The following is a 25,882-nucleotide window of genomic DNA, read 5'->3' as shown; positions in this document are numbered from 1 at the left end:
TATTACTTGAGGTTGCAAGTTCAAGGCGGCTTGATGAGGTAATAGAAGCTATTTCATTTGGATTTACGATAAATACAATACCTGTGAGGGATCAGAACCAGGAGAAACAATGATAAGGATAGGTTCTTTGCTTGATGTTTCTTTCATCAACCTCTTCAAATTGACCGAGGAAGTTGCTAAAGCTTTCAGTTCTATGAAACAAAGGAACAAATTCAATTTTTTGCTTTACAAAGTTTATTGTAACCCAATGTCGTAGAAAACCAGTGAATTTTGAAATTTCCGTAGGTATTGAGTTTGTTAAGACAAAGTTTATCAACCCTTTCCGTGCCATCAGTGGCGTGGTGGGAAAATTTCTCTGGGGTGGCCAAGGCAAATATGGCGCCCTTTTTAAAGATTTTGTGTTTTTGGCGCCCCTCTCTATACGCTCATTATGAATACAAAAAAGGGAGTGTGCGAGCGAAGCGAGCCAGAAAATTTGGAGTTTTTGAGGTGATGAGGGGCGCCATTTTTGTTTTTTCATTTGTCAATCTTTCGATATGGGCGCCTGAAAAATCCTTCTTGGCGTCCCTTATTTTTTGGCGCCCCTTCTCAAAAGGGCTCCGCTGGGGGGGGGCCTGGCCCCCCTGGCCCCCCCCCTGCCACCACGCCACTGCGTGCCATAAGTATTTATAATTTCTTTGCCGGTGTCGTCATTTGTCGACAAGAGAGATCTCGACCTATTTGTCAGAGGTTTTTTTAAAAGTTTATTGAAAGTTTGACTTTGAACTAGATTTCATAAAATAGCACTGTTGAATTATAAAAATATATTCCAAAGATGTTTTTCATAATTATACATTTTTTGTCGGCATATGCCAACATCTGGCAAATAGGTCGAACCTTCTTTTTTTTTCCGTGGCATATAGGTCACACGTCCTTAAAAAATACGAACGGCAGTTAAAAGGTTAAAGAAAATGTAAGAATAATTTAGAGGTACGGTACTTCGAGGTAAAATATTTCTTTTTCATTAAATCTTTCTAGCGCAGAGAGCTAACAGTAATATTAATGGACCATTTTGTATGATGTACTGGCAAAGGAAGCCATACCTAATGATTTAGCAGCAAATTGATTCATTGCACTTTGAAGACGATCAGGTCGTAACATTTGTACAACCAGTAACTAAAAGATTGTGAAATTGTTTACACGTTATTTTAATATAACCCTTAAAGATTTATTGAGGGCTAGTGCAAAACTTGGTGGTTAAATGGACTAATATAAAAGGTAATTAGCCAAAAGATCAAAAAAGCAAAAATATTTGATTTTTAAAATACAATATGGACCGTTCCCGCGAATTTCTCCTTTAGAGCAACATTTTTTTGTTGATCGCAGGCTCGACTGTTTGTTCAGTCATTCTTTAACACTTTAAAGCCTCATCATTGTAGGATTTTTCATCAATTTTTACTAATTTCTGGCTCCCCTTTGTTTTAAATTTTTTCTTATTTTTGGCGTTTTTAAGCCTGATTGTTATTAAATAAATTTTCTTCTTAAAAGGGTTGTAAATGTATTAACCTGCTGGAATGGAGTAACTTTGTTGAGAGATGATGGGAATTCTTGTTCACATTTGGAGCTTTTGCCGAAGGTTGACCAGAGCTGTTGGTTGCCAAGGTCCAACGATGAGAATAAGGATGAAAATGTACTCTAAAAGAAAAGTGAAGTCGAAGTGAAGTGTTAGATACTAGCGGCCACAGCATGAAGGTAGAGCATCCAGCTACGGCTCGCAAGGTCTTGGGTTCGATCCCCAGCCGGGTCATACCAAAGATTCCCAAAATGGTACTTGATGCCTCTCTGCTTGATGCTCAACAATTAAGGGAAGGATCAAGGGTAAGTGGATCAATCCAGGAAGAAAGAGTTGCGTTCTCCCCTACCTTCGGGTAGACAGCTATCGAAAGAAGTGCCTTAGGGTCACCTCCGACAGGAGTCGCAGACTTACTTACTGCTTAAAATGTTATAAAATCTCATGACCATTAAACCACAAGTAAAGTTATTTTTTCCAAAGGTTTATAAGTTAAAATTACAAAATTGGCATGAAATTGCATAGAAAATGGTATAGACAAATTTCCTTCCTTAATAAAAAGAATATCGAGCAAAAATGTTTATTTTTTAGTTACCGTACCATTCTACTATAGAAAATAATGCTTTGCTTGATATTAAAAGTTCAAGTTTTGTTTAAGCTTATAAGGGTTAGACATTGCTTAGCTATCTGGTCATAATATTTTCAAACGAGCTTTTAAATCTTGTAGTTAAGTCAATCGACATGTTTAGTGACATCAGTAAAAATAAATTTACCTTAAAATTGGAGACATCAGCCACTCGTTCTTCGTCAACCCATTGTGGTAAAGATGAACTTAAACTCGAATCCTGAATATGATAAAAGAAAGACCAATTGGATAGACAGGTGGAAGGTATTATGAGATTGGACCAGACCAGTTGGCCCGGGGTAGGGTCTAATTAGGCAAAAAATGGGTGATGGGTATGTGCGGACCATAAAGGTCAGTTTTTCGCCTTCCAATGTCTCTCTAAGGGTCTGTTTTTGAAGGCCCGGTCCGCACATAACCGACATTTTCAATCCCTAGTACCACCCAAGCCAGTTGGGAGTCGCCGACCTGCAGCAGTTTGTGTAGTGGCTTGAATGGGCATTTTTTGACCTGCTGACATGATCTATGATTTCAAAATGCATAAGGTGTGATTGATGAAAGAATATTTTCTGCGAAATGGCGTGATTTAGGATTTTTTTGGCGTGATCAGGGACTCTACTAGGGGGTTATCAGACAAACAAAGGAACTTTGTGATTATTCAAATATTGAAGTAATTCATGGATGAACCTTGTTTTGCAAGACAGCACTGACAATCATACCAGTGAAGAAGTCCCATTCCTAAAAAAATAAGCAAATTGACAATTTGACAATCATTTCGGTCGTAAGGTAGTTGTAGCTTATAAGCCGATGGACTTAATAAAACTACAAAAAGTAACGTTCTTCTCAGGTCAAAGGGCCAAACTCGGGGAATAAAAATATACAATTGACTCTCGCTAATATGAACTCGAACGGAGAATCTTATTTCCTCGAATTAGTTAGTTGGAATTAGCGAAAGTTTACTGTTTGTTTGGAACGTTCACCTAACGTTATATGGACGTTGTGAACGTTAGATAAACGTTGAAACAACGTTGTGTGCCAGCTGAACTAACCTGTTTTTCGAATTTCTTCGGATAGATACCGTGAACCAAGTGAAGTGCAAACATCAAACGGTCGTCCTGTAAATATCAGAAAGAAAGGTGTTTAATTTTATTAAAAAAATGAAACAATTATTGAACTACTCCAGAACTACACCATAACCACGTGTTGAGGAGTTCATATTTTCCGTAAAGAGGGCAAAATTTGGAAAAATTAGAGGACATTCTAACAATTTACTACTCTCGCAAAATAATCTTTTCCATAGCCAACTATTAGAGAAATTATTAGAGAAATAATGAAAATCTTCGAGTAATAATCGGAAAAGGATAAGCCACACAATTACCTTAAATAGAGATCGACAAACAGTCTCATAAACAAGTGCTTGAGTTGCACCCTCGAGTCTTTTAATACGAGCGCTTCCTTCTCCTTTATCCTATAAATAAAGAAATTGTGATAGGTTTTAGTGACTTTAAGTATTTGTTATTGTCCCACACAACGTTATTTAAACATCCATGTTAATCCGTTTAAATTGACGTTATGGACGTCAGTGTGATATTTAAATTATGTTCCGTGTCAGATGTGGTCGTTGTGACGAAACCAAAGTTTTCCGATGATAAAATTGTTTGGTAGAAAAACGAAACATACCCCTGTAGGCTGATATATAATCAAAGAAAGACGAGTCATTTCTGATGATGGATTATTATTGGTTACGCAGATTCCAAGTGGTAGAAATACAGAAAAGTTTCGCCCAAAACTACTTTGACTGATCTGCAAAAATATCCTATATTTTAAGCTGCCCGTCTCGACCTGTCTGGTCTCCTTCCCAGGGAAGTTCATTATGTTGAATTCAAGGCGCGTCAAAGGAAACCATACGTATAAGAGGTCCCCTTTTTCCTCTGATCAAAGGCCTAATATCAGAACTGTAGAGGGCGATCTATTATGCAAATCGAAAATTTGCCTCCATAATGGCAGATCCTACGTAATTTAACAATACAGTAAAACCTCTAATTAACGGACACTCTAAAAGGCGGAAACCTCTGATTAGCGGACAATTTCATTTTCCCCGGCCGTTTCCTAGTCAAATCCTGATAAAAAAGTTTCTAAAAGGCGGACACTCAATTAGCGGACCCTCTGATTAGTGGACAAATTTTTTCGCACGAAATGGCCAAAACCCCTATTTTAGCTCTCCAATTAGCGGACATTGAATATCAAACGGGTCACAGACGTCCAAAATCGAAAAATTTTTTTAGATATTTTTATTTCAAGCACTTATTAGTCTTATTATTCAAATTATTTCTACAAATTTACAGTTTTCCCTTGACCCATTCAACGAATTTAGGTGGGCCAAAGAAGTCATAAATCACTGATTTTCTTTTATTTGTTAAAAATAAATTGTTGCATTTTAATAACCTTTCTCTTGTTCTTCTATGGCCTAGTGTCTGAAGATGAGTACTTTAGACCCCATAGTTTTGTATTTTGACACCCTGGGATGGCCTAATTTCAAAATTGGAGCTCCGAGATCAAAAGTTTCTAAAAGGCGGACACTTCTAATTAGCGGACCCCTTTCCCCGATGGTGTCCGCTAATTGGAGGTTCCACTGTACATGAAAAACCTCTAAGCAGAATATTTTTGTCTTACTTTAACGGATTCCAGTGCCCTTCGGAAGAGTTGAAGGAAAGATGACAAACTGAATCGATACATGTTATTGATTTTGGCCAAGTCACAGATGACAAAATACATTGCACTACCATGTTCGGCTAACGGTAAGTATGCATCTCTCTCCTGTGTATGGTGGAAAATAGAGAAATTGTTACATTGGTGATAATAAATTATTGACTCATTCGTTATAGTCATGATGTAATATCTTATACCAGTGGTCAAAGCAGAGATTCTCCTGTCAGACGGAAATGGGGTTTAATAACACTACAACCTTGGCCAGATTCTGGTTTTTAAATAAAACTTAAGACGAAATCCGCTTTTTTAAACTTCTGTGAGATGGAAGAACTTTGAACACTGTTATACGGAAGGACACCGAAAAAAAGACCGGGTATTTGCCAAATCATTTTGAGATTAAAAATAAAACTGGTAGCAAAACGCCCATGTTATTTTGGGTCTAACGTATAACACATTACGTTATGGATATTGAGAAAACACGTGTAGTATTGTATATCGCAGGTTGATGTCTTTAGATCATTTTTTCTTTTCGTTATCGAACATTAATAAAACTTCATACTTAAGTTTCTTGTAGAAACACAGTGATATATCACTTCTTAGGCTGTCAAGGTGACATCTACCCTCGAGGGAGCCTCTACCAAGTGAATTTTTCCAGTTAGATAAAATTTAAAAGGACTACAAGAAAGAAGGATAGAAAGGATAAAAATTTTTTGTTCACCTTATCAAGAGAGGCTTGAACTTCGTGGGCATCTTTCAAGGATTGAGCAATGGTGCTGCTACTTGACTTCGTCTTGTTCAACGAATCTAATAGTTCCTTGTTCTCCAAGATATTACCTTCGGCATTCGCCAAAGACTAAAAGTAGAAAAGTAGAGTTTTGTACACACAAATTATTTCAATGTCAACTCAAAGATTGAGCAATGAAATACAGGAATGCCAGCAATGTTATGCAAATAATTACACGCTTTCTTTATAAGAACCAGTAAATTTCGGTTGGCTGGATTATGTTTTATTTCTTGAAATTTTCAGGCTTGTTCTTTAAAAGTTTCTTATTGTAATGTGGCGTTGGACCATCTCCTTCATTATAATGACTATAAAACGTTCGCTAGAGCTGAGCCTTGTTCTTAATTTGTTCTTAGGTTTTGGCCAATTTTCAGCCAGGTGTTCTTATAAAATTGTTCTTATGAAAAAGTGTGTATGTAAATTATGAATGTATGGATGGGGGGGGGGGTAGGAGGTCTTCTGTATCAATTTGTTCATTGCGAAGGAGATTCATCAAATTTACCTCAAGTAAGGATTCTTCAAGTTCGGCAATCTGTATTTTCAAATCTTCCTCTTTCTGAAGCAACTCCGTCTTCTTGATCTCCAATTCTGGTTTTTCCATTTGTAACGTCAATGCAAGAAGCTGAAAAAGGGTCAATCAATGATCTAAATTTAACTCTTTCTAATTCAAACATTCATTATTTCATTATATTCATTATTGCCAGTCCTTAGTTCAACTAAAGATTGAGAATAGTTTTTACACCAAATAGTTCATTGTTACCTGTCCGGTCAGTCCAGCTCTGGTAGTTGTGAAATTGACTTCATTGACGACTGAGGAAACATCTGGTGGCAATTCTGGATTCGGATTTCGCGTGGTCAAGAATATCCTGGTATAAAAAAAAGATAGATAATAAAAATATCCGTATAATTTCTCATTGGAATTGTTCAAAAAGGGTTAACAGTTGGAATGAAGAGATAATTTACGTCTTAGATCCACAGAGAGTAAGGCAAAAAGCTTGGAAAATTTTACTCAAAACCAAGGTTTATTCAGACAAAAAAATCTAACATCTGTCTATTACTCTTTCAGGAAAATTGAAACCAATGTCCCTAGAACAAACCTGAAATTTTCATTATAGTCCACTCCTTTTTCACCAATTTGTACAACGAAACGGGGTCCTTGGCTGGTGAAATCTTTCCGCAGGACCGGGTACAAGATAGGTTCAACCCCGTCCACCTCTTGAATGATGAGTGTCTTCCCGAAACGTACAGCCAACTCTAATGCCGTCACAAAGTTTGAATCCTGTAATGCAAGTGAATAATATCTACATAGAAATCTTATTTACACAAAGAGTACCAAAATAGTTAAAACACGTTAAGAATAAATTATATAAGAACATGAGAACATACGACTTTGGCGGCCAAAATATTAAGAACAAGTTCAATTTTTTTAAGGTTTTGCGGACTTTAAAACAACCAATTTCTTGGGAAATGGCACAAAATTACTCACAAAATGGTGAAAATAAGAACAGGTTGAGAACATTTTTTAGGTTTAACACTCAAAAAGTTAAGAACAACTGAAGGCTTCAAATATTTTGGATGTTCTTATAAAAAATGTGTATATAAATATGTAATCGTGTAATTTGTGAAATATTCGTCTGGCTCTTTTATAGGTGCTGCTTTTTTGAGCATATTTTTGAGCATTTAATACCGATCCCTTAAACTATGTCCTTATTACGCGAGTGATGAAAACAATGACGCCATTAATGGGAAAGGGCCGATAAGACATTCCAATAATACAAATATATTAGAATAATTTTATCAGATATTGAAAGTAAAGTATGCCAAAACAACGCCCCCCCCCCCGCTTGTTAATTTTTGAAAAAATTTTCCAACCCCCCCGGACCTTATTAGGACCCCCCCCCCCCCGTTTATTAATTTTTAAGAATATTTTCATTTAGCAAGAAAGATCGCTTTATTTGGCTCCAAAAAGCCTGATTTTAGCCTGTATTTACCTTATTTTTGGGTTTTCAGAAGTACAATCTCCCACCCCCGGCAATTAAGATTTCGAAAATTTTCCAATCCCCCCGTTTAATCGAACCCCTCGTTTATTTGGCACCTAAGGGTATACCTGTTGGTTAATGACTTCGAGCCGTTGTTCTTTCAAATGTTTCTTTAACCATTCAGTAGCTTGCTGTGAAGGATCAACCAAAAATGGACAACTTGAATCCTAGAAGTGAATTTTATTGACAATTTATTTATAACAATCATGGCCGAGATTCCAACTATTCTGAATTGTTCACCATTTTCAGAAAATGATTCACGCTTGATTTAAATCAAAGGTAATTTACGGTAATCAGTTAAATTTCCAGGCTTTTAAAGCTGTGCCTCTAAAAAAAAAGACCTTTAAGTGGGCAGAAAATTTTGCATTTGTTTTTTATTGCATACACGTACGATTTCAGACATTCATGAACCTTGGTGTAATGTTTCTCAAAATGAGCCCTCCCTCAAAAAATAAAAAAAAGTCATTCAAATTATAAATTCCTCACTTTTAAGATAACCATTGCATTTTCCATGGACAGCATATCTGAAGGTAATCCTTCGCCTTTCCATACAAGTTGTTCACTCTCAGTACTCAAGAACTTTTTGAAATCAAATTCCTCAATGTTCACCAACTGACAGAATTTCTTCAAATATTTTCGTCGAATGTCTTCAGGCTGTGAACCCATGTATGTGATGAAAGCAGAGGCTAGTTGTGCTCTTGAGGGTAGCTGTTCTGTAATGTCTGTTAGCTCTTTGACCTGAGGTGATGATTTTTATTTTAAAGTTACTTTTACCGTTCCTAAAAATTCATATGATTTATACGTTTCACCAACAAAGACTCGCTTTAGGAGCATGCGCAATCTTGTTTGGGACTGTAAATTAGGAAACATTTTCACTTTTTCCAATACACAACCAAATGCCTCATTCTCGTGTACTTGCCAAATAACGCCCCGCTAATGAATCCAGGAAATTTAATCATTTTTTTGGAAGAAGTTCTTTCTCATACTCTAATTCTTCGGTATTATCATTTTTTATTCATATTTGTCAACCCATAAACACTTATTATACACCCTTCTCCATTCTTATCTCACCGTCTCTAAAGGTACCCGTATAGAATTTATTATTATAATGAATAAGTTTGGAAATTTCTTATTACCTGAGCAGACCATCGTTTGAATTCTCCTTGCAATTTTCCAACCAGTGTTTCAGCAGCAGTGATCGTTTCCTGTGCTTTTTCAACATCCACTTTCAATTTGGCTGCTTCCTGAGTACGCTTCTCAAACCTAATAAACAAATATGATTTAACAGTTAAAAAGTTTACAGCTTTTATCGACATAACAACCAGTTGCACAGGTGACGTGGATTCATTCCCAGTTAGAATTAAGAGTTGACGCTCTCTAATTCAATTTTCAAGAGGGATAGGATTTATCAAATAACGGAGCGTATCGACTAGTAGAATGTTGAATTAGAGTGCGTCAATTGTAGTTTTAAATTCGTTAGAGAAAGTTTGAAACTATAACATGTAAGGGTTCTGGTTAGAGTTCCTATATTTCGTTCAGAGGTAAAGTTATATATTTATTAGTTTTGTAAATAAAGGTGACGGAATAAGCGATAAAATTGAAAATTTTTAATCCGGGTGTGGTTTACGGTATTCCTTGGGATTGGTTTACGAGTATCAAAAACAATTAAGGAATCCTGACAAATTGCTGAACTTACTTATCTTTCATGTCAGCAACTTTTTTGTCCACCGTTGCTAGCGCTTTCCCTAATTTGTCCAACTTCGATTGTGACTTGTCAATACCCCTGAAAACAAAACATATATGTTATTGATGATTCTCTAGAGTTTTAAATCTCCATATTAATTTTAAACCCTATTATTATCCATATAGCGGTCATTAAGTAAGCCATTAAAGGTTCAATCGGCGGGTATTATTGAAAGGTTTTGTGACTCAAATTCTCATACCCGCGCTGAGGAAACTAAAGCGCCAGGCTTCAGAGGGCTGAAATATCATTAACCGCCCGAGTATAGGGCAATAACGTCATTTGCGGACCACTCGGAATTGGATTGAAGTCGTTGCATTGAAGCGAAGAGACTAAAATAACGTCAGGAAAAAAACTTTTTGGTCATTTGCAGCCCGCTCGCAAGGTGCTAAAAATTTGTTGAAGCGAAAAGACTTGGTTGAAGCGAAAAGACTTGGTTGACGCTAGACTAGAGTCTACTTTTGGCTGAACTTTGCTTTTTGATAATTTTTTATGACACGGAGTCTAGTGAAGTAGACTAGGAGCATTTGGCGAGGTCGCCATCTTGAAAAAAAATGTTAAAAATCCAAATAACAATAAAACTACTTGGAGTTGAAAGATATAATCAAAAATGAGAAACAAACACGATTAACAGATTTGCAATCCTTTTTCTTAAATAAAAACATTGCTTCATACTGTTTTTACCTTCCAAAAACAACTTAAATCTGGCGGACTGTTTTACAGTCCGCCTAAGCAAAAGCATATTACCATATACTACCGGGCCACTTAATCGCACCATCCAGTCTATAAAAAAAGCTTTAAGTGGAACCCGGGCTAGGTTGACGCTAGAAAAAAACGTTGTTTGAATGTCCGATATAAATAATAATAGTAATAGCGTTAAGTTTTCGTTCGTTGTTGTCATTAATTCTGCCCTTGCAGTTTGATTATTAGTCCTCTAGTGTCACCAGCTTAGAAAAGACAAGGTTTCTGGGTTTATTATCCCGATAGTTGGGTAGCCAACCATCTCTAGATTAAATATTTTTTTTTATATTACCTCCACTATTTAAATACATATGGCGATCAAAATTTTCTTTTAAATCTCAAAAAGACAGAAAAAATATCAAATATATAAAGTGAAAGTATGACATACTTTTGAAGGTCGTTTTGTTCTTTTTCTAACGGTTGAATCTTCTCAATGACTTTGGAATATTGAACGTTAGCTTTACACCACGCCGCTAGCGGAGCCGCAGCCACACTCGCACGTCTGGCGTTCTAAAGTAAACAAGGATTGAAATATGACTATTCCCGATCATTAACAATTGGTACATTACTTAATTCACTCTCACGTTTTTGACAAAGAATTCGTTCGGAAAGTCAACATTCCTTGTTGAAAAATCATTTTTCACTTATTAGCTAAGATATTATACGTCCCATATTAAAAAAAAAATACAAACATAAAAACAATATTTTGAAGTTTTGGTTAAGCAAGATAATTCCTTTATTTCATAACCAAGTTTTTGTTGATTCATCGACTTCTGATCATTCTTAACTGGCGGCTTTGTAAGTATCTAACCAAAAAAAAAACTACTGTAAAAAAGAAAACGAATACCTTTGGATCAAAGGAGCTTGCTTTTGATTTCAAAAGTTCTTCCACACTTTCACGGACATCGTGTGATATACTTCGCGCGTCGAACATACAAATCTCATCTTTCACTCCACGTTTGCCCAAAAATCTATAGATAGATGGACTGTTAGATTCGATATTGTACGAGGATAGCCCAGTTTCACCAGGCACACGACCATCCGGCTCGGCTATCGTAGAAGTGAACAGAACATTGGAAAAAGCGGGGACTCGAACCACAAACCCCAAGTTTGAGGGGCTGACGATTTGACCTTTTAGCCATCAATCCTTAATCAACTTAGGTAAGTTTTCACGAAGCTTTGTAGAAAGAGAGGGGATCGGCTTGCTCAATCATTATCCAGGGATCTGCTAGGATACTAATAGTTCTAAGTATTTTGGCGAGACTAAAAAACCTCTGCCTTGATAGTAAATCATATCCACCATTTTGGTTTTTCTCTAGCATCAAACAAGAGTTTGAAACCTTTCCAACGTGGACACGTTGACACTCACCCTTTCATGCTGACCCATGATGCATCCATAATACCCATAAGTCTTAGCACTCCTTCCAAAATATCTCGAACCACTTCAGGAGGCATTCTTAATGCTCTTATCTCGTTCAATGATTCTCCCTTGATGTTGCCCACAGCTTTTTGCGCTTCGTGAAGGAGTGGCCCGATCTCGCTTAATTCAGCTTCAATCATTTTCTTACGCTTGGCAAGTTTCTCTGCTTCGACACCCTGTTTTTCTTTCAATTTCTCCATCTCAATTTTTTGGTTACCAGCATCCTATAGTATTCAAAAATATTTTTAATAGATCCTAATCCTGAATCAAATGGCCTTATCTCGTTCAATGATTCTTTATGTTGCCCACAGCTTTTTGCGAGGACTAAACTGAATTCAAACCACACCGAGCCTTCCTATCATTATTCAGCTACTGCGGGAAAGAACATTAAAATGCACCGAATTTTCTTCAAAAAGTGCATTGTTTTACTCCTGAAAGGTAAAATAAGGCCTCTCTCAAATTTCAAAATCCTCCGCCTGCACCTCCAAATAAGAAGTGTCAGGAAAAAAACAACGTGCTATTTTCTATCTAGACGTTTCGGTGTTGTTTACGACCTATGATAAAATGATAAAACCAACTTCTTGTTCGGATTGAAACATTAGAAAAGCCAGCTCATACGCTATTTTGACTTAAACTCGATTAAAGGTCAGAGCAGTAAACAAATAGTGTTAAGATGTTGGTAATTTTTAAGAACCAGAATTTCTCCAAAGGTTGATCCGCTTACCTGCATGCTTTGAGTGATTCCTTTCAACGCGGCATCCGCTTCGGCCTGTTTCTCAGTCAATAATTTACTTTGTTCAGCCGCACTCTTCTTCAGGTCATCTACTAGCGCGGTCGCTTCGTTTAGTTTCGATACACCTCCCTGTAATAATGATGAAAAATAAGAATGTTGCAAAGCCCTCAAACTTTTCTTGTCATTCAAGTGAATTAACACAAAGTTAAAGCAACTAGTTTTATTCACGTTGGAGTTCAAAAGCATTGAATTCTAAAATGGAGACTGGAACGAGCATCTCAATTCTGTTGAGATTACCAACTTCCATACATCTAATAAGAAATGCCAGAACAGAAAACAACGTGATATTCGGTGTTTCTATCAACATGATCCAGAAAGTTTTTTTTCATTTTCGCATTCCAAACGAAATTTTTGAAACTTCCATACAGTTACGTGAAGTATCTATAGAAAAAGCGTAATCTCGACCTAGCAAAACAAAACAGTCACACTACACTAGCTGAAATCGTAAAGAGGGAATTTTTATTTTGACAAGTCAGTACCAGTCTTGGCCCTAAACTTTCGGTATTAAATAATCGTTAACAAATCTTACCTGAAGATGGCCTCTCCTTTTCTCGATACCACTTCGCTTCTCAGTATACACGTTTACATAGTTCTGTAAGAAGCTCAAGTACAGTCTTGGCGTAGCACCAATCTTTTGGCAGGTTTGATGTATGCTGTAAAAATGTTCACAGAGCTTGTCGGTGACGGCAAATTTGATGGTATTGTTGGATTCCTTTTCGTTAGCTTTGTTCCTCTTGTTTAAAAGCATCTTGGGAACTGTAAAAAGAAAGGAGCAAATCATCAAATCATAAAAGACAAGACTTTCACTAATTCGAACTTTTTATGATTCGCACTAATTCCGTCGACGGGAGCCTTCTTAAAGCTTTTTGTCTATAGTTCAAATCCCTACGTTCCAAAATTATTAAAAATGTTTCGAATCTCGCAATGATTCGATCAAATAAGATTCTGGGTTGCAATTCGTCAAGTTTCGTCTAGATAATCGTTAACGACTTTTAGGTATAACCTCAAACTTTTCCCTATAAAAACAGTGGGAAAGAGCTTGTAAAAAAAACAGATGATACTGGAAGGCCTATACCAAGCTGGCACACAACGTTCTACCGACGTTTATCTAACGTTAGATGAACGTTGAAACAACGTCGTGTACCAGCTGGGTACTTACTTTTCAGCATGCTACTCTTTGACCAGCCATCCATCCACTGGAATGAGCAGCATTTATACAGAGCTGGATTCGCTTCACAGTTCACCACAAAAGATGGAGCCGTGCTATCCATCACCAAGATAACATGCAAATTACACATGACACGTCGTGCAAAATAAGCATGCATCGGACCACGGAAGCCGTCTTGTGACGCTTGATCGCGCAACGGATTTAGAAGTGGATCCAATTCTTCGGACGTGTATAGACCAGGAACGTCGCCCGAACATAAGAGACTGTTGATCAGTTCTAAAAATTCAGTTTCAACGAGTTGATGATCTTCGATCAGGAGAATGACTTGTTCACCGTCAATTCCAGCACTTTGCATCGCCTGTGAGGAAGGATTAGAGAGAAAATGAAAGGTTGAAGTCAGAGGATAAATTTTCAAACTGAAAGTCCACGAATGGTCTTTTGATAGACTAGATAGTGGATTACAGTTTTCAATAGAATTTTTCAAAAATTAATTCAATGAAATCGAAAATTCTCTTCTAGTCCACAGACAGAGCGATATCAAAAATCATAGAATTCACAAGTTTAGTCAGAAGCACACTTTACTCTACAGACAATTTGACCATCACCATGCTTTCATGCGTTTTTGGATTCAGTAGTGTTATACAGTTGACGTATGGAGCGATGGGCAAGTGGTCAAAGGCGTCAGCGTCTCAGACCAGGGATTCGCAGTTCGAATCCCGCTCCTTCCAATGTTCCGTTCAGCTCATAGATAGCCGAGCCGGCTGGTCGTGGACCCCGTGAAAACTATCGAAAGACTGTCTAAAAGTCCTAGATTACTGGGCTATCCACGTAAAATATCGACTCTATCTATCAATCTATCTACGCTCTCTTATCCGAGGCTTTACTACTCGATACGCTCCATCATTCGATATCATTGGAAAGCCACCGTCAACAAGAAAATCTCATAAACAACGCTCTAACGTTAAGTAAGTAATTCGATACGCTCCTTTATTCCGTGAAAATCTAGTTCCCCATGAAAAGCGAATTGGAGAGCGTCAACCGTATCTCCTAGCGTAAGTAAAGCATTATTTCTTACAATGAAGGTAAGTAAAAGAAGAACTGAAGGGCGTTATTTAAAAGACAAAAGAATTTATCCTTACAACTTTCAGATCAGCTTTAAACTGTTTGGTGCCATATCCTCGTCCAACCTTCGGTGTGACAACATTCACCTGATGCATGTGAGCCACTAGCATTGCAGCAGTGCGTCTACCAATACCTGAACGACCAGCGAGCACAAGCGAACCGCCAGGTTGCGTTAGGACAAGATCCATACGCGAAACGTTATCAAGAACTTCGTTGAATATCAGGTAATCTATCTCTTTGGTATCTCGAGCTTCAGAGGGAAATAAATTCGTGATATTTATGACATAATGTTTTATACAGAAACACCCGAAATAGCTCAGGCGTTTGACACTAGTTTCATTCTTTTTTGGGGCTTCCGTGTAAGGCGTTACGTCATGAAAATCACGAATATGCGATAATATATTGAGTGTGAAAATTCAATTATTTGACAGTATTACTAGCATATGCATGGCAGCCTAAATTTTCATTTCCATTTGAATGGTGGGTTACTACAACACATACACATATCCGGATATAAAAATATGCAAAAAAAGTTGAAGATACAAAATCCTCGAACTTTTAGAACAATATGCAGAGGTCTTTATTTCTGATTACCTATACACCGTGACCACTAAATTATACTATTCAAAAAGTAAATTCTTACCATATGCAGTCAAGCCTTTGGATACAATCTGTTTGAAATCATCTTTGGACAGTAAGCCAAGTGGACGTCCAAAGGATCCCATCACATTACCTGTCTTTGCTATACCACCAGTGCTTCCCCATGTCACATAATACGAACTACCAAAATCGTCCAAACTGACAGACCAGTCATTACGCGCGGTCGATATCAACATTGAATCGAATTTTTCTCGGCTTTCTTTTCCAACTAATCGGTCACCGAATAATTTCTTGGCGTGGTACGCCCATACTTTGAGCAAGGCTTCGGCAGAATCTCCAGAAGAATCCGCAATGTCATACCTAAGTAGAGCTAGTATCCACATTGTCACATCACGCGGTGTAAAAATGTAGTGCGGATAATCGTCAACCGTGAACTTACTCTTGACCTGAAAGGTTATAAAAATCATTAGTTTAACTTAACAAGAAAAATTACCACGTACGTAAATGAAATTACGGTAAAATATCAAAGTGGGTTTGATAGACGAAAACCATAAGGGTTTCTTTCAAAGAAGTTGAATTTGTTTTTGAGAGCTCGTGAAATATACACAAATCACCCCATTAGTTACAGTATAGATTACTAAAGTGCAAACAATTTCTGGAAAAGATAAAGGCAAAATAATCTGGAGTCGTTCATAATATGGGTGTTAAAAAATATGGTAATTAATACAGGATACCAATAGTTTGTAAAATGTGTCCTTCCTATTATTTTGATCATTTTCTACTACGTCTGAATTAGTCGTCTAGCATACTAGACTACAGTTATAAGAAAGTGGAATCGCATTATTCCTTAGTGAAAACGAAATATGCAACTTACAAAATCATATATTTGTACGGTCGATTTTGCTAATTGTTTCAAATTCTTTTCGTTGCCCCATATTGAATGTGTTTGATAACCTTCTTTCAGTAAACCTTTCAAATATTCCGTGTAAATTGTCTCCAGTTGGGATTTTGTCGGATAGCTGAAATAAAATCAAAGCGGTCGATAATCAATATTTCACCTTATATGCACAACCCAACAAAATAATAGGCTGCTGACAATCTCTAAAGACATGGTCCTTATGCTAAGTTTTTGTATACTTTTGCAATGATCAGCAATTCAGACATTGACTGTCGACAGTAGTAAAAGTAAAAACAAATAAAAAGACTCAATATTGATCGGTCAAAAGTTCCATAACGTTATAAACATTAACATTAGAGATTTCATTTGGATACTGCAAATATTATATCTATGTTTATTGCTGTATCAAACTATTGACCTTTCCTAACAAAAAACTCGTGCTTCGTTTTTTAAGTAATGCTAGAAAAATCATTATTCTTAATCAAAATTTTGATGGTTGATTCTTTATAATAATAAATGTTTGGAAGTTCTAAGCAGGGATTGTTCGTGACGTAATTTATAAAAAGACTTCAACACCAAATATATAAAAACTTTGGAAAAATCTAAGTTTTAAAAAGGTTTCATTTGGTTTACTTTCAGTTTTGAGAAACAACGATTTTTGGACACACCAACAAAATATGAAACACAATTTTAAACATACCCGATGGATACGATTCGAACGATTGACGTGAATCGTGAGCTGAGTTGATGTCGACCCACTGAACTTGTGGAATTCATTGATGCCACAATCTGCACACCATCCAAACCAACCCATTCCAAATTGAAATCGTAAAAACCGTTGTATGTGATAACCTATGATGAGAACGTCATAACAGATATCTTATATGAAACACTAGATAGAGCTTCTCAAGGCACGGCAGTTGATACAAAATAATGCGCCACCTTTGCTGAGTAGAAGGCAACAATTTGGTACCGTAACAAACACCTGACATGACAGAAATCACGGAGGTAAGAAAGTGGTCTTTTGATTGTTCAAATTGCCAGCAACGAACAGTGGTTTACTGATGAACATGGCGCTTTTATTTCGCGTATAAAAATTCAAGAATCGTTAGGAATTTTGAAGGCTCGAAATCGAAAACTTTTAATAATAACGAAGTTCATCTCGATTTATGTAATTCTTATAAAAAACTGTAATCCAGAGGTATCTTAGTAATTTGTTTCAAAAACAAGTTTTTCTTACTTGCTGTAGGAATTCGACCAATTGGCTGGTTCCCCATTTATCAGGTTTCGGTAGATTGATATCTTTCAAGTACAAAACAAGGCGTTCACAATCTTTAGGGCGGTATACACGCCCTGTGTTTGTACTAATTGTCATACATGTCTGTGCGAGTTTTTGTAAGACGTGAACAGGTGAGGTCTGGGCATTGCAATGAATAGTGGCGACTTGAACTGATCGCAATTTGCTGAACGTGTGATTCAATAGTAATCTAAGAGAAGAAAAAAGTTAATTGTTGGAATCTGATCTACAAAGTGATTTTGCGAAAACAGCGTTGTCCCCAAAGACATCAAATCGGAAGAACTGTAAATGGGACATAGCGTTTTTCAAAGATTAGCCAAAGACAGATGATCATTTGATGGATCTACAGGGTAGCTAGAAGAGAAAGGAATTTTGAAATTCTGAAATATCAAGAAAACAATTGCCCGAAAACTATTTTTGACTCGAACCTATCCCGGCCAAGAGAATCAGGTTATTTGCAATTTTAAAGCGGTAAATTTCAAATCCACTTACTCTTTACCACAGCCTTCAGGACCAGCCAGAATGAACGGTTGTCGATTCTCATCTGTTTCTAACCATCTGGAGAAAGCATCGAGATTACGTTTAACGTCAGGTGTCAAAATGACCGGTAATTTAGTTGTAGAGAAATCATCTGTTTGTAAATTGTCGGGTACCTAATAATGAATATAGTGACAAAATCTCAAATGAGTCAACTAGTTTAGTTCTTGAACAGCAACTCTCTCTCTTCTAGAGTAGGTTTTGTCAGATAACAATAATTATGACTATGGACAGGTTTATAAATTTGAATATGAAATTAGTGATTTTTTAAAACAATTTTTGATGATTAAAGTTTGACTTGGGTCCCATCCGCGAGAGGGTACTAGGTTTGCAAGATTACGGTTATGTTCGAGCCAAAGTTCGAAAATCAACCCTTTGCAACCCTTTGAGAGACTATTCTTCCGATTTTAGCTCAAAATTACCAGATTTTATGACCCTTTGAGAGTATCGATTCTTGATATTTCGTAATTTTGGGACCCTTTCAGAGACACAATTGCTATTTCATTTACTAGTTAAAGTTTATAATGTTAAGAAATATTTTTGTATTGCAGATTGTAAATAACGAGGGGATAGTTGACAAAGTCTTTGAAAACACTTACCTCGAGTTGGAAAGTGACCAATCGGCCACGTTGTTTATCGTAATAAGTATCCAATGGATTTGAGGGGTCTGGTAGCGATTCTCCACACCATTTGAAAATCTAAAAGCAAGTTAACCACAAGTTCATCATTTTTTATAAAGGGATATTAATATAAAAAATGAAATTTGGACCAAAGATCTTCGTACCTCGCGCGTACCTCAATTTAAAATATTCTATTGTTCTCAGAAGCAGGACTTTAAATCAAAATTCTAAATGTCTCGACTTTGAACAATAAATAGCCAGTAAAGATTTGATCCCTACATAAGAAAATTGGTAAATGTCTTTTGGCTAACCTTCATATTTTCTAGTAATCCCTTCAGGTTTTCTTTTAAGAAGCTTTTCCTTGTAATGTCGGCTTTTGGTCAATTCTTAGATCTAAAAATCTCACTTTTTGGCACTAGTAATTTTGAGAAATTCTCAGTAAGAGCTAAACCTGAAGAAACATAAAAAGTTTTCACAACAAAATAAAAAGGCCGAAAGGCGTATCTGAAATTTGAATTTTTGAAACGATGTTAAAATTCTGACAAACCTCTTTTGTTAAAGATATCCTCGATTCTTCTTGCAAATTAGCGCCCAGACCTTTCATTAGTGCGCATGCGAATTCACCTTTAGCTGTTACACCTTTCATATGCGAAAGTCCAGAGAGGACAGCTCCAACCAGGGTGGTATCGACAACAAACGCTTCTTGCTTCAAAGTGTATTGTAAAGCTTTCATGAAATAATCGTTGATCCAACCAGCTAGCATTTGGTTATCCTTGGCTTCACGTGTGATCCATGAATTGACAATGGCTTGAACGTCTGTATCTTCGTTGCTATGGAAACAATTTTTAATAACTCGTGATAAAACTTTCAGTTAAATCATGGACTGTCCAACAGACAAACTTCATCGTTAAGAAGTATGTGTCGCCCAAAAATAATACATTTCACTAAATCTAATTGTCGGTATAAACTAATTTCGCAACAAAGCAAATTATCGCCAGATATTGCCGATTAGTAATTGTTTTAAACAATATTATTATAGAGAAAGTAGGAAGTTTAAATTCCGAGAGTTTTTTAATTATAGACAAAAAAAAAAATTTGCTTATAATCTACGTAATCATTTTGACATGTTGATATAAAGCATAATATGACTATTATATGAATATGCTGTGCGAGAAAGAGGAGCTTGAAATGGTTGATTCTAATGTAGATTTTATTTGTGTTTTTTTTTCTAATTTGGTTGGATAGAGAATGGATTTGAATAACTTTTTTAACAAATTTCATGATGACTTTTGCAACTATAAAGTATCAGAAGAGACAGTTAGTGATGTGGAAAGTGCAGTGTTTGAAGCTCTTACTAAAATTCTTGAAATTGGAAAAACTCTTCCTGTCGAAGGTTACCAAAGGGTGACATTATCATACGATGAAACCTTAAAAAAGCACACCCCCAAATACACTTTGTTAGAAAATAAATTTGAGCATTTGACGTACGGAGATCTTTTTTCTGTCAAGAAAATTCTACCCGTGGGAAGTTTCTATGAGAAGACAAAGTTGACTTTACCTGATGAATTTGACTTCAACGTTGAAATAAACGCTGGACAAATCAAGATTTCTGATGAAGTTGGATGTAGAACAGGTCGTGTGAAAATTGATTTTGAAAATGGTATTGAAAACTCAAAAGAACTATCAGAAACTTTTTCCGGTATGATAAGAAACTCTTTAAAATGTTTATCAGACAATGAAAAACTGATCAAACGACGAACTGGTTGTTTGCAATTGAAATCTGTGGATGCACTTGGCTTTGGAATCCCTTGCCTAAAAGCGGAATGGAAAGGCTTATTTCATGAGTTTTCGCTAACAGTTGATATCCTCCCATCAATAGCTTATCCCGAAGAGTGTATTTCTACAATTGTTAATGACGATAATTTTCCATCTGAATTTAAACCACTTCTACAAAATCATGGCTGCTTTTTGGTACCTAAAAAATGTTCCCCCGAGTGTCATCAATGTTTCCATATCTCTTTCGCTCAAGAAGAATTACACTTGATGAAAAACCTGAATGAAGCACACCGAAAATGCTATCGAATCATCAAGAAGTTGATATGTGGACATTTAATTGAATCTTATAAATTGAAAACAGCAATATTATACCATGTTTACGACTCGGAGAAATGCAACGAAGATTTATCTAAATGTATCTTTAATATACTTGCTTATCTGTCGAGCAAATTTGACGCATTAGAGATGCCTTCGTTTTTTCTGGCGATCATCTTGTTTGATTACTAAAGACGGTGAAGGTAAATCTAAATACTTAGATTTTCTTGTCGATGCTAGTGACCTTAACATGAACGAAGTTCCAGCTTTGAACACCCATTACACGGATTTGCATGCTCAGGCAGATTTCGGATGGATTTATATGTTTGTATGGTACGAGTTTCAAAGAAGATGTATATATTTATTGACCAGTATTTTCACCATACTGTCAGGAGAGATCATCAGCTGTCTGACTAAAGAAGCAAAATATAGGATAGGAATAAAAGCGATATCATTGTTTCAAGATACAGCTACAGGAGCACTACCCTTCCGTGATCGACAAAGCTATCTCAGTTTCTCATTACCTCATAAACCTACTTCAAAAACATGGATAGAGAAGATCCCACAATTTCAGCAAAGGCTATTTCTTCCAACATTTGCGCTTTTAATAAATGAAGTCGAAGAGTTATTTGAAACAGAGTTTAATGGGTTTGAAGAAGCTAACATTTGTAATACCTCTCCATTAGATTTGTTTTTGAATGATCAAAACTTTTTTGGTTACTCACAAGGAGATATTGGGAATACTATGTCCGGAGATCTAAGACAAGGAGCTATGTGTTCGGTTGCTAGGTTACAGGATGGTGAATGGAAACATATCGCTTTCGGCCAAATGTCATTTATCGAAAATGAAATGGAAAGACTCACGGCTTACATAGAAAATCTGCTAGCAAATCTTAAAAGGGGAACCGCTAGAATAATCACTAAACACAATAATGATGTCAAAGAAATGAATTTACCGGAATTCCGGGGAACTTTTGATTACAACGTTCGCTACGATGGCCCAAAGTTTTTTGAGACAGTGATACAGACTTGGTACTATTATCGTTGCTACATCATTTTCTTAGTGAAAAGAGTGTTGAAAGCGCTTTCACTTTAGACAAAAAATTACACGTTTTTTTTATAAGAACATTCAAAATTCTTGAAGCCTTTGGATGTTTATAACTCTTTTAGTTTAAAGCCTAAATTAAATTTCCAAAGAAATCGAGTATTTTAGAAGCCACAAAACCTGAAAATAAATGTCTTTACAATTTGTTCTTGATATTTTGGCCATCGAAACCTTATGTTTCTATATAGTTTGTTAAAGAACGTTTAATAATTAGATGAACTTCAGTTCTAATTTTTTAAACTACACATTTTGAGTTGGTAACCAAGCATTAGATTTCAGAAAAATCATTACCCGAGTATTTTCTTCGCGGTAAATTTGAGACCTCATAACTTTTTTCAAGTGAAATTTATAATGTGGCAAAGTTATGCTATACGAATGTTTCGCGTCTCTGTATATTTTTTGGCATTTTAAATCCCATTGTCCTAATAAATTTATTATAAATTGTCCTTAAGATCTAATTTATATTTACTTCTTGTTTGTAATTTTTGTATGTATTCGAGGGAAAAAATAAGAAAAACACAGAAATCTGTATTAATTTCAACAATCTCACCTACTTTGAAAGCTCTCTTATCCCAGCAATCCCGCAATCAGTCAAGAAAACATTACTTCGTGATTTTGTGATTCTTATCTGAATCTAAATTAACTGCCACAATTAAGGCAATGTCAAATGAATAAATCCTTGGTCTGGAAGCCGGCTTGTTTGGAGTTGATTATTTTGACCATCGTTTTTTATTACATGATTAAAATCCACAAAAATTTAGATTGCCAATCAATATCGATCACGTGGCCAGATAGACATTCGATTGACATTGATTAAATGTTTTGTTTTTAAATAAAAGTGATATCGTTTGCTTACTTATCAACTTTAATTGATACAAGCTTTTTTATAATGAATTGACACGGATGTGGAGCAAGATTGGTCAGAAAAGAGGAAAATAAAAACATTTTTTGTTTATATCAGCACAATATAAAACAATAGGCAGACAATGGGGTTTCGATTTTCATCGAATGTGATAGCACATCAAGCACTGTAGAAGGAAGTTTCCCTAATCCGATAATCACAAGGCAGATATCGGATGATAAATAGATAGAACTAAGGTAGAAAAATATACACGAGACTGGACTGATTTGGAGGACGTGAATTTGGAACCGATATTGAAGAACTTCCTCGAAATAAAGTCCTTCAGACAAAAATCTTTGACATTTTCATGTTAAGGAATCGAAGTTCTTCTTTGATCGTGAAAAACTCAAAGTTCATCCTATGTTTCGATCCTATGATTCGAATAAGAAAGCGAAAAACCCTCAAAGGTCACTTTCCACTGATGTTTTTTGGTCGCCGAACAACGCACATCACTCGAGCGCTTTAGTCAATGGATATCAAATTTTTATCGTGAATGTAAGCTCATCAAATAACAGAATGCCGAATAGTAGCAAGAGTCTAAAAAAGTTTCTAAGGAAATTTAACGGCGACTTTCAATTTGATCGAAAACGGGAGCCTATCGAATAACAGAATATCGAATTAGAGAGCGTCATCGCATAATAACAACATCCCTAAATTGAAATCGAATCTTTTCCATTCGCATATTAAAATAGATACAATCATTTACCACCAAATTCCCTTTTACCGTCAAAAAGTATTTAATAGCCTGTACTTACACTGTACATACCCATAGATTTATGAAGCCCGAAGGGCTAGATATCGTACTTTTGCTGAAAAGTGTACCGATGTTAGGTAGGAAAGTCACGTGACAATTTCAGGGCTTGACCAATCAGAAGCTTCGCAGGTTTTCGAAAACAATAGCAGCAATATTTTTTGCTTCTTTGATATTCACTTTTTTTTGCTTGGAAGAGCTTAAAGCACGCCATAAATCTATGTACGTACCCGGTGTTTTCGTATACCTCATGAATAGTTGAAAGATTATTTTCTTAATAAGAGGAGTGAAGGAAATTATCACTGCGAAAGTGATACCAAGAAGTGGAAGTGAAATTAAAACAGGCTCACCTTAAGAAAATCATACCCATTCTTGAAATAGTAGCTGGAGATGCTGAACTCAAATCATGCGTCTCAAATAAAAAGTTGACATTAGGTCCAAACTGAATACGCTCGCCAGACGGCATTGTGAGCAGTCGGTTATCATCTAAGACTGAATTCAACGATTCAATCCATTCAGGATCAATGTCACCATCACAGATAATCCATGATTGCACTTCTAAAGGTTCACGTACTACTTGTCTTGCAGCGTTTGTTAAGACACCGTCTGACCATTCTCGTGTGTCCATGTCGATGTGACCAAGAAGCTGAATAATGAGAAAGTAATTGAACTTTCAAAAATAATTGGCCATCTCTAAAATCATGATCTCTTTAGCTTTGAAAAGTGGAAAACCAGTTAGTAAAGCTTTCCTATAGTCGTACACCTCTCCGAGGGGTAAATCACTTCGAAAAAAGCGTACGAAATGATTTTTGATTTTTGATTTTTTTGTGATTTTTTTATTTTTTCTGTGATTTTTTGATTTTTTTGTGATTTTTTTGTGATTTTTGATTTTTTTTGTGATTTTTTTTGTGATTTTTCTAAGAAGTGTACGAGATTTTTTCGAGTAATTTACCCCTCGCACCTCTCTATTAGGACTCTAGATCGAGAAAATGATTGGTCACTGATGCTTAATATATAGGACCCCTTTTGCGAACGGTATCCAATGGGTTAAAGTCATAACAAAATGTGCACAGCACTGGACACAACTTCCCCCAACTTCAACATTTTTCAACTTTATAGAGGCTCAATTATAGCTAATGTAGGAAACGCATCCTAGGGTTCAGAATAGCTCCTTCAGGGGTTCAACCAAGGAGAAAACGTGCCAAATGTCAGTAAAATCTAATCATCCTTGAACTCTCCTGGCTGCCCGAAGGTTTTAGGTTCTAGTTGCAATTTTTCATATTTTACATACCTGTGTACGAGGCATTGCTTTAGGATTCATGGTGTATTTGATGACTGTTTGTCCAATCTTTGCCATAGCAGCCATCAACACTTTCCACAAACATGTTTTACCGGATCCACTTGGTCCAACCACGACCACGCCCATCCGTTGGCGCATTTGTTCATACAACTCCAAAGCTTTTTTGATCTATAATGAAAAGAATATTCGAATAGGATGATCCTACAGAATAATTACAATAAAATATAAATACAGAAGTAATTCCATTTTTTGTATAAAACGTCAGAATGTATTTTAGACGTTTCGCGAAAGACCAATCATCTCAATAAGTTGAAAAAATTGGAATCAAAAAATTAAAATTATTGTTCTCAGCGAATTCCCTTAACTGGGGAAAAAGTCGGGTTAATGAATACTCCGACTATTCATTAGCCCGACTTTTTCCCCAATTAAGGGAATTCGCTGACAATTAGTCGGAGAAAAACAGGTTACCCTGGGACATTTCAGACATTTTCCCCAAACAAGATTTTAAATCAGTGACTTTTCTTGGAACTTTTAGTAGAGACGTAGCTTGGAACTGATGATGAATTATGTTCGAATAAAGCCTGGGATACACGTGGACAAGGTCGATGATTTTATTGAAAATTACAGTATATAGATCTTATCGGAGTTTTTGATTTTTTTAAAGAAGCGATGCATCGTGGGATTGTTTCGGAAGTATTACAATAGAAATCTCTTAGTAATTCCTCGAGGGAATTCTATTGCAATACTCCCGAAACAATCCCACAATGCATCGCTTTTTTAGAAAAATCTAAAACTCTGATAAGATCTATTCGTTGTGTTTAACAACTGTGGTACGAAATTAATTAAAGTTCCAATCAAACCATTTATCAAGCATGTTTATTGATTGAATGAACAATATTATTATATATAAATGAAGAGCTGAGAATAAATTACTTTTCATTCAGTGCCAGATAGAAAAATGTGGATTTACATAATTTCATCTGGCACCCAGATATGGTGAATTTTTCATCCGACACGCTAAGGCTCAGAAGGTCGGAAAAATTTTCAACATCTGGAAGGTTTAGATTACGGAATTTTGTAAGACCGCGTCAAGGATT

General features: G+C 36.1%; 1 protein-coding gene across 2 annotated transcripts in view; it reads right to left on the bottom strand.

Annotated features, from left to right (window-relative positions):
* The window catches only part of LOC136808213 (cytoplasmic dynein 2 heavy chain 1-like), a 78,290-nt gene that overhangs the window by 14,498 nt on the left and 37,910 nt on the right, over positions 1-25,882 (bottom strand). Inside the window, exons 29-60 of one of the 2 annotated variants that reach the window (XM_067064750.1) lie at positions 24,777-24,953; positions 23,836-24,131; positions 19,185-19,467; positions 18,617-18,715; positions 17,973-18,133; positions 17,424-17,670; positions 16,884-17,035; positions 16,160-16,304; positions 15,329-15,731; positions 14,703-14,935; positions 13,555-13,921; positions 12,925-13,151; positions 12,327-12,464; positions 11,552-11,826; positions 11,030-11,153; positions 10,571-10,692; positions 9,397-9,483; positions 8,837-8,963; positions 8,187-8,438; positions 7,769-7,867; positions 6,759-6,940; positions 6,422-6,527; positions 6,164-6,283; positions 5,599-5,733; positions 4,845-4,988; positions 3,550-3,639; positions 3,221-3,286; positions 2,859-2,909; positions 2,323-2,394; positions 1,546-1,674; positions 1,083-1,155; positions 82-191 (exon numbers count right to left, since the gene is read on the bottom strand). In XM_067064750.1, coding sequence (XP_066920851.1) covers positions 82-191; positions 1,083-1,155; positions 1,546-1,674; positions 2,323-2,394; positions 2,859-2,909; positions 3,221-3,286; positions 3,550-3,639; positions 4,845-4,988; positions 5,599-5,733; positions 6,164-6,283; positions 6,422-6,527; positions 6,759-6,940; positions 7,769-7,867; positions 8,187-8,438; positions 8,837-8,963; positions 9,397-9,483; positions 10,571-10,692; positions 11,030-11,153; positions 11,552-11,826; positions 12,327-12,464; positions 12,925-13,151; positions 13,555-13,921; positions 14,703-14,935; positions 15,329-15,731; positions 16,160-16,304; positions 16,884-17,035; positions 17,424-17,670; positions 17,973-18,133; positions 18,617-18,715; positions 19,185-19,467; positions 23,836-24,131; positions 24,777-24,953 — 5,292 coding nt within the window. Of the gene's footprint in view, positions 1-81; positions 192-1,082; positions 1,156-1,545; positions 1,675-2,322; positions 2,395-2,858; positions 2,910-3,220; positions 3,287-3,549; positions 3,640-4,844; positions 4,989-5,598; positions 5,734-6,163; positions 6,284-6,421; positions 6,528-6,758; positions 6,941-7,768; positions 7,868-8,186; positions 8,444-8,836; positions 8,964-9,396; positions 9,484-10,570; positions 10,693-11,029; positions 11,154-11,551; positions 11,827-12,326; positions 12,465-12,924; positions 13,152-13,554; positions 13,922-14,702; positions 14,936-15,328; positions 15,732-16,159; positions 16,305-16,883; positions 17,036-17,423; positions 17,671-17,972; positions 18,134-18,616; positions 18,716-19,184; positions 19,468-23,835; positions 24,132-24,776; positions 24,954-25,882 lie in introns of both variants that reach the window. The other variant, XM_067064749.1, reaches the window with a different exon arrangement.

Source organism: Clytia hemisphaerica, unplaced genomic scaffold (assembly GCF_902728285.1).
Source record: "Clytia hemisphaerica strain Z4C2 unplaced genomic scaffold, Clytia hemisphaerica genome assembly, whole genome shotgun sequence".
NCBI classification, from domain to species: Eukaryota; Metazoa; Cnidaria; class Hydrozoa; order Leptothecata; family Clytiidae; genus Clytia; species Clytia hemisphaerica.
Note: the sequence above shows the minus strand (reverse complement) of the source record. Positions and strands in the feature narration are given on the sequence as shown.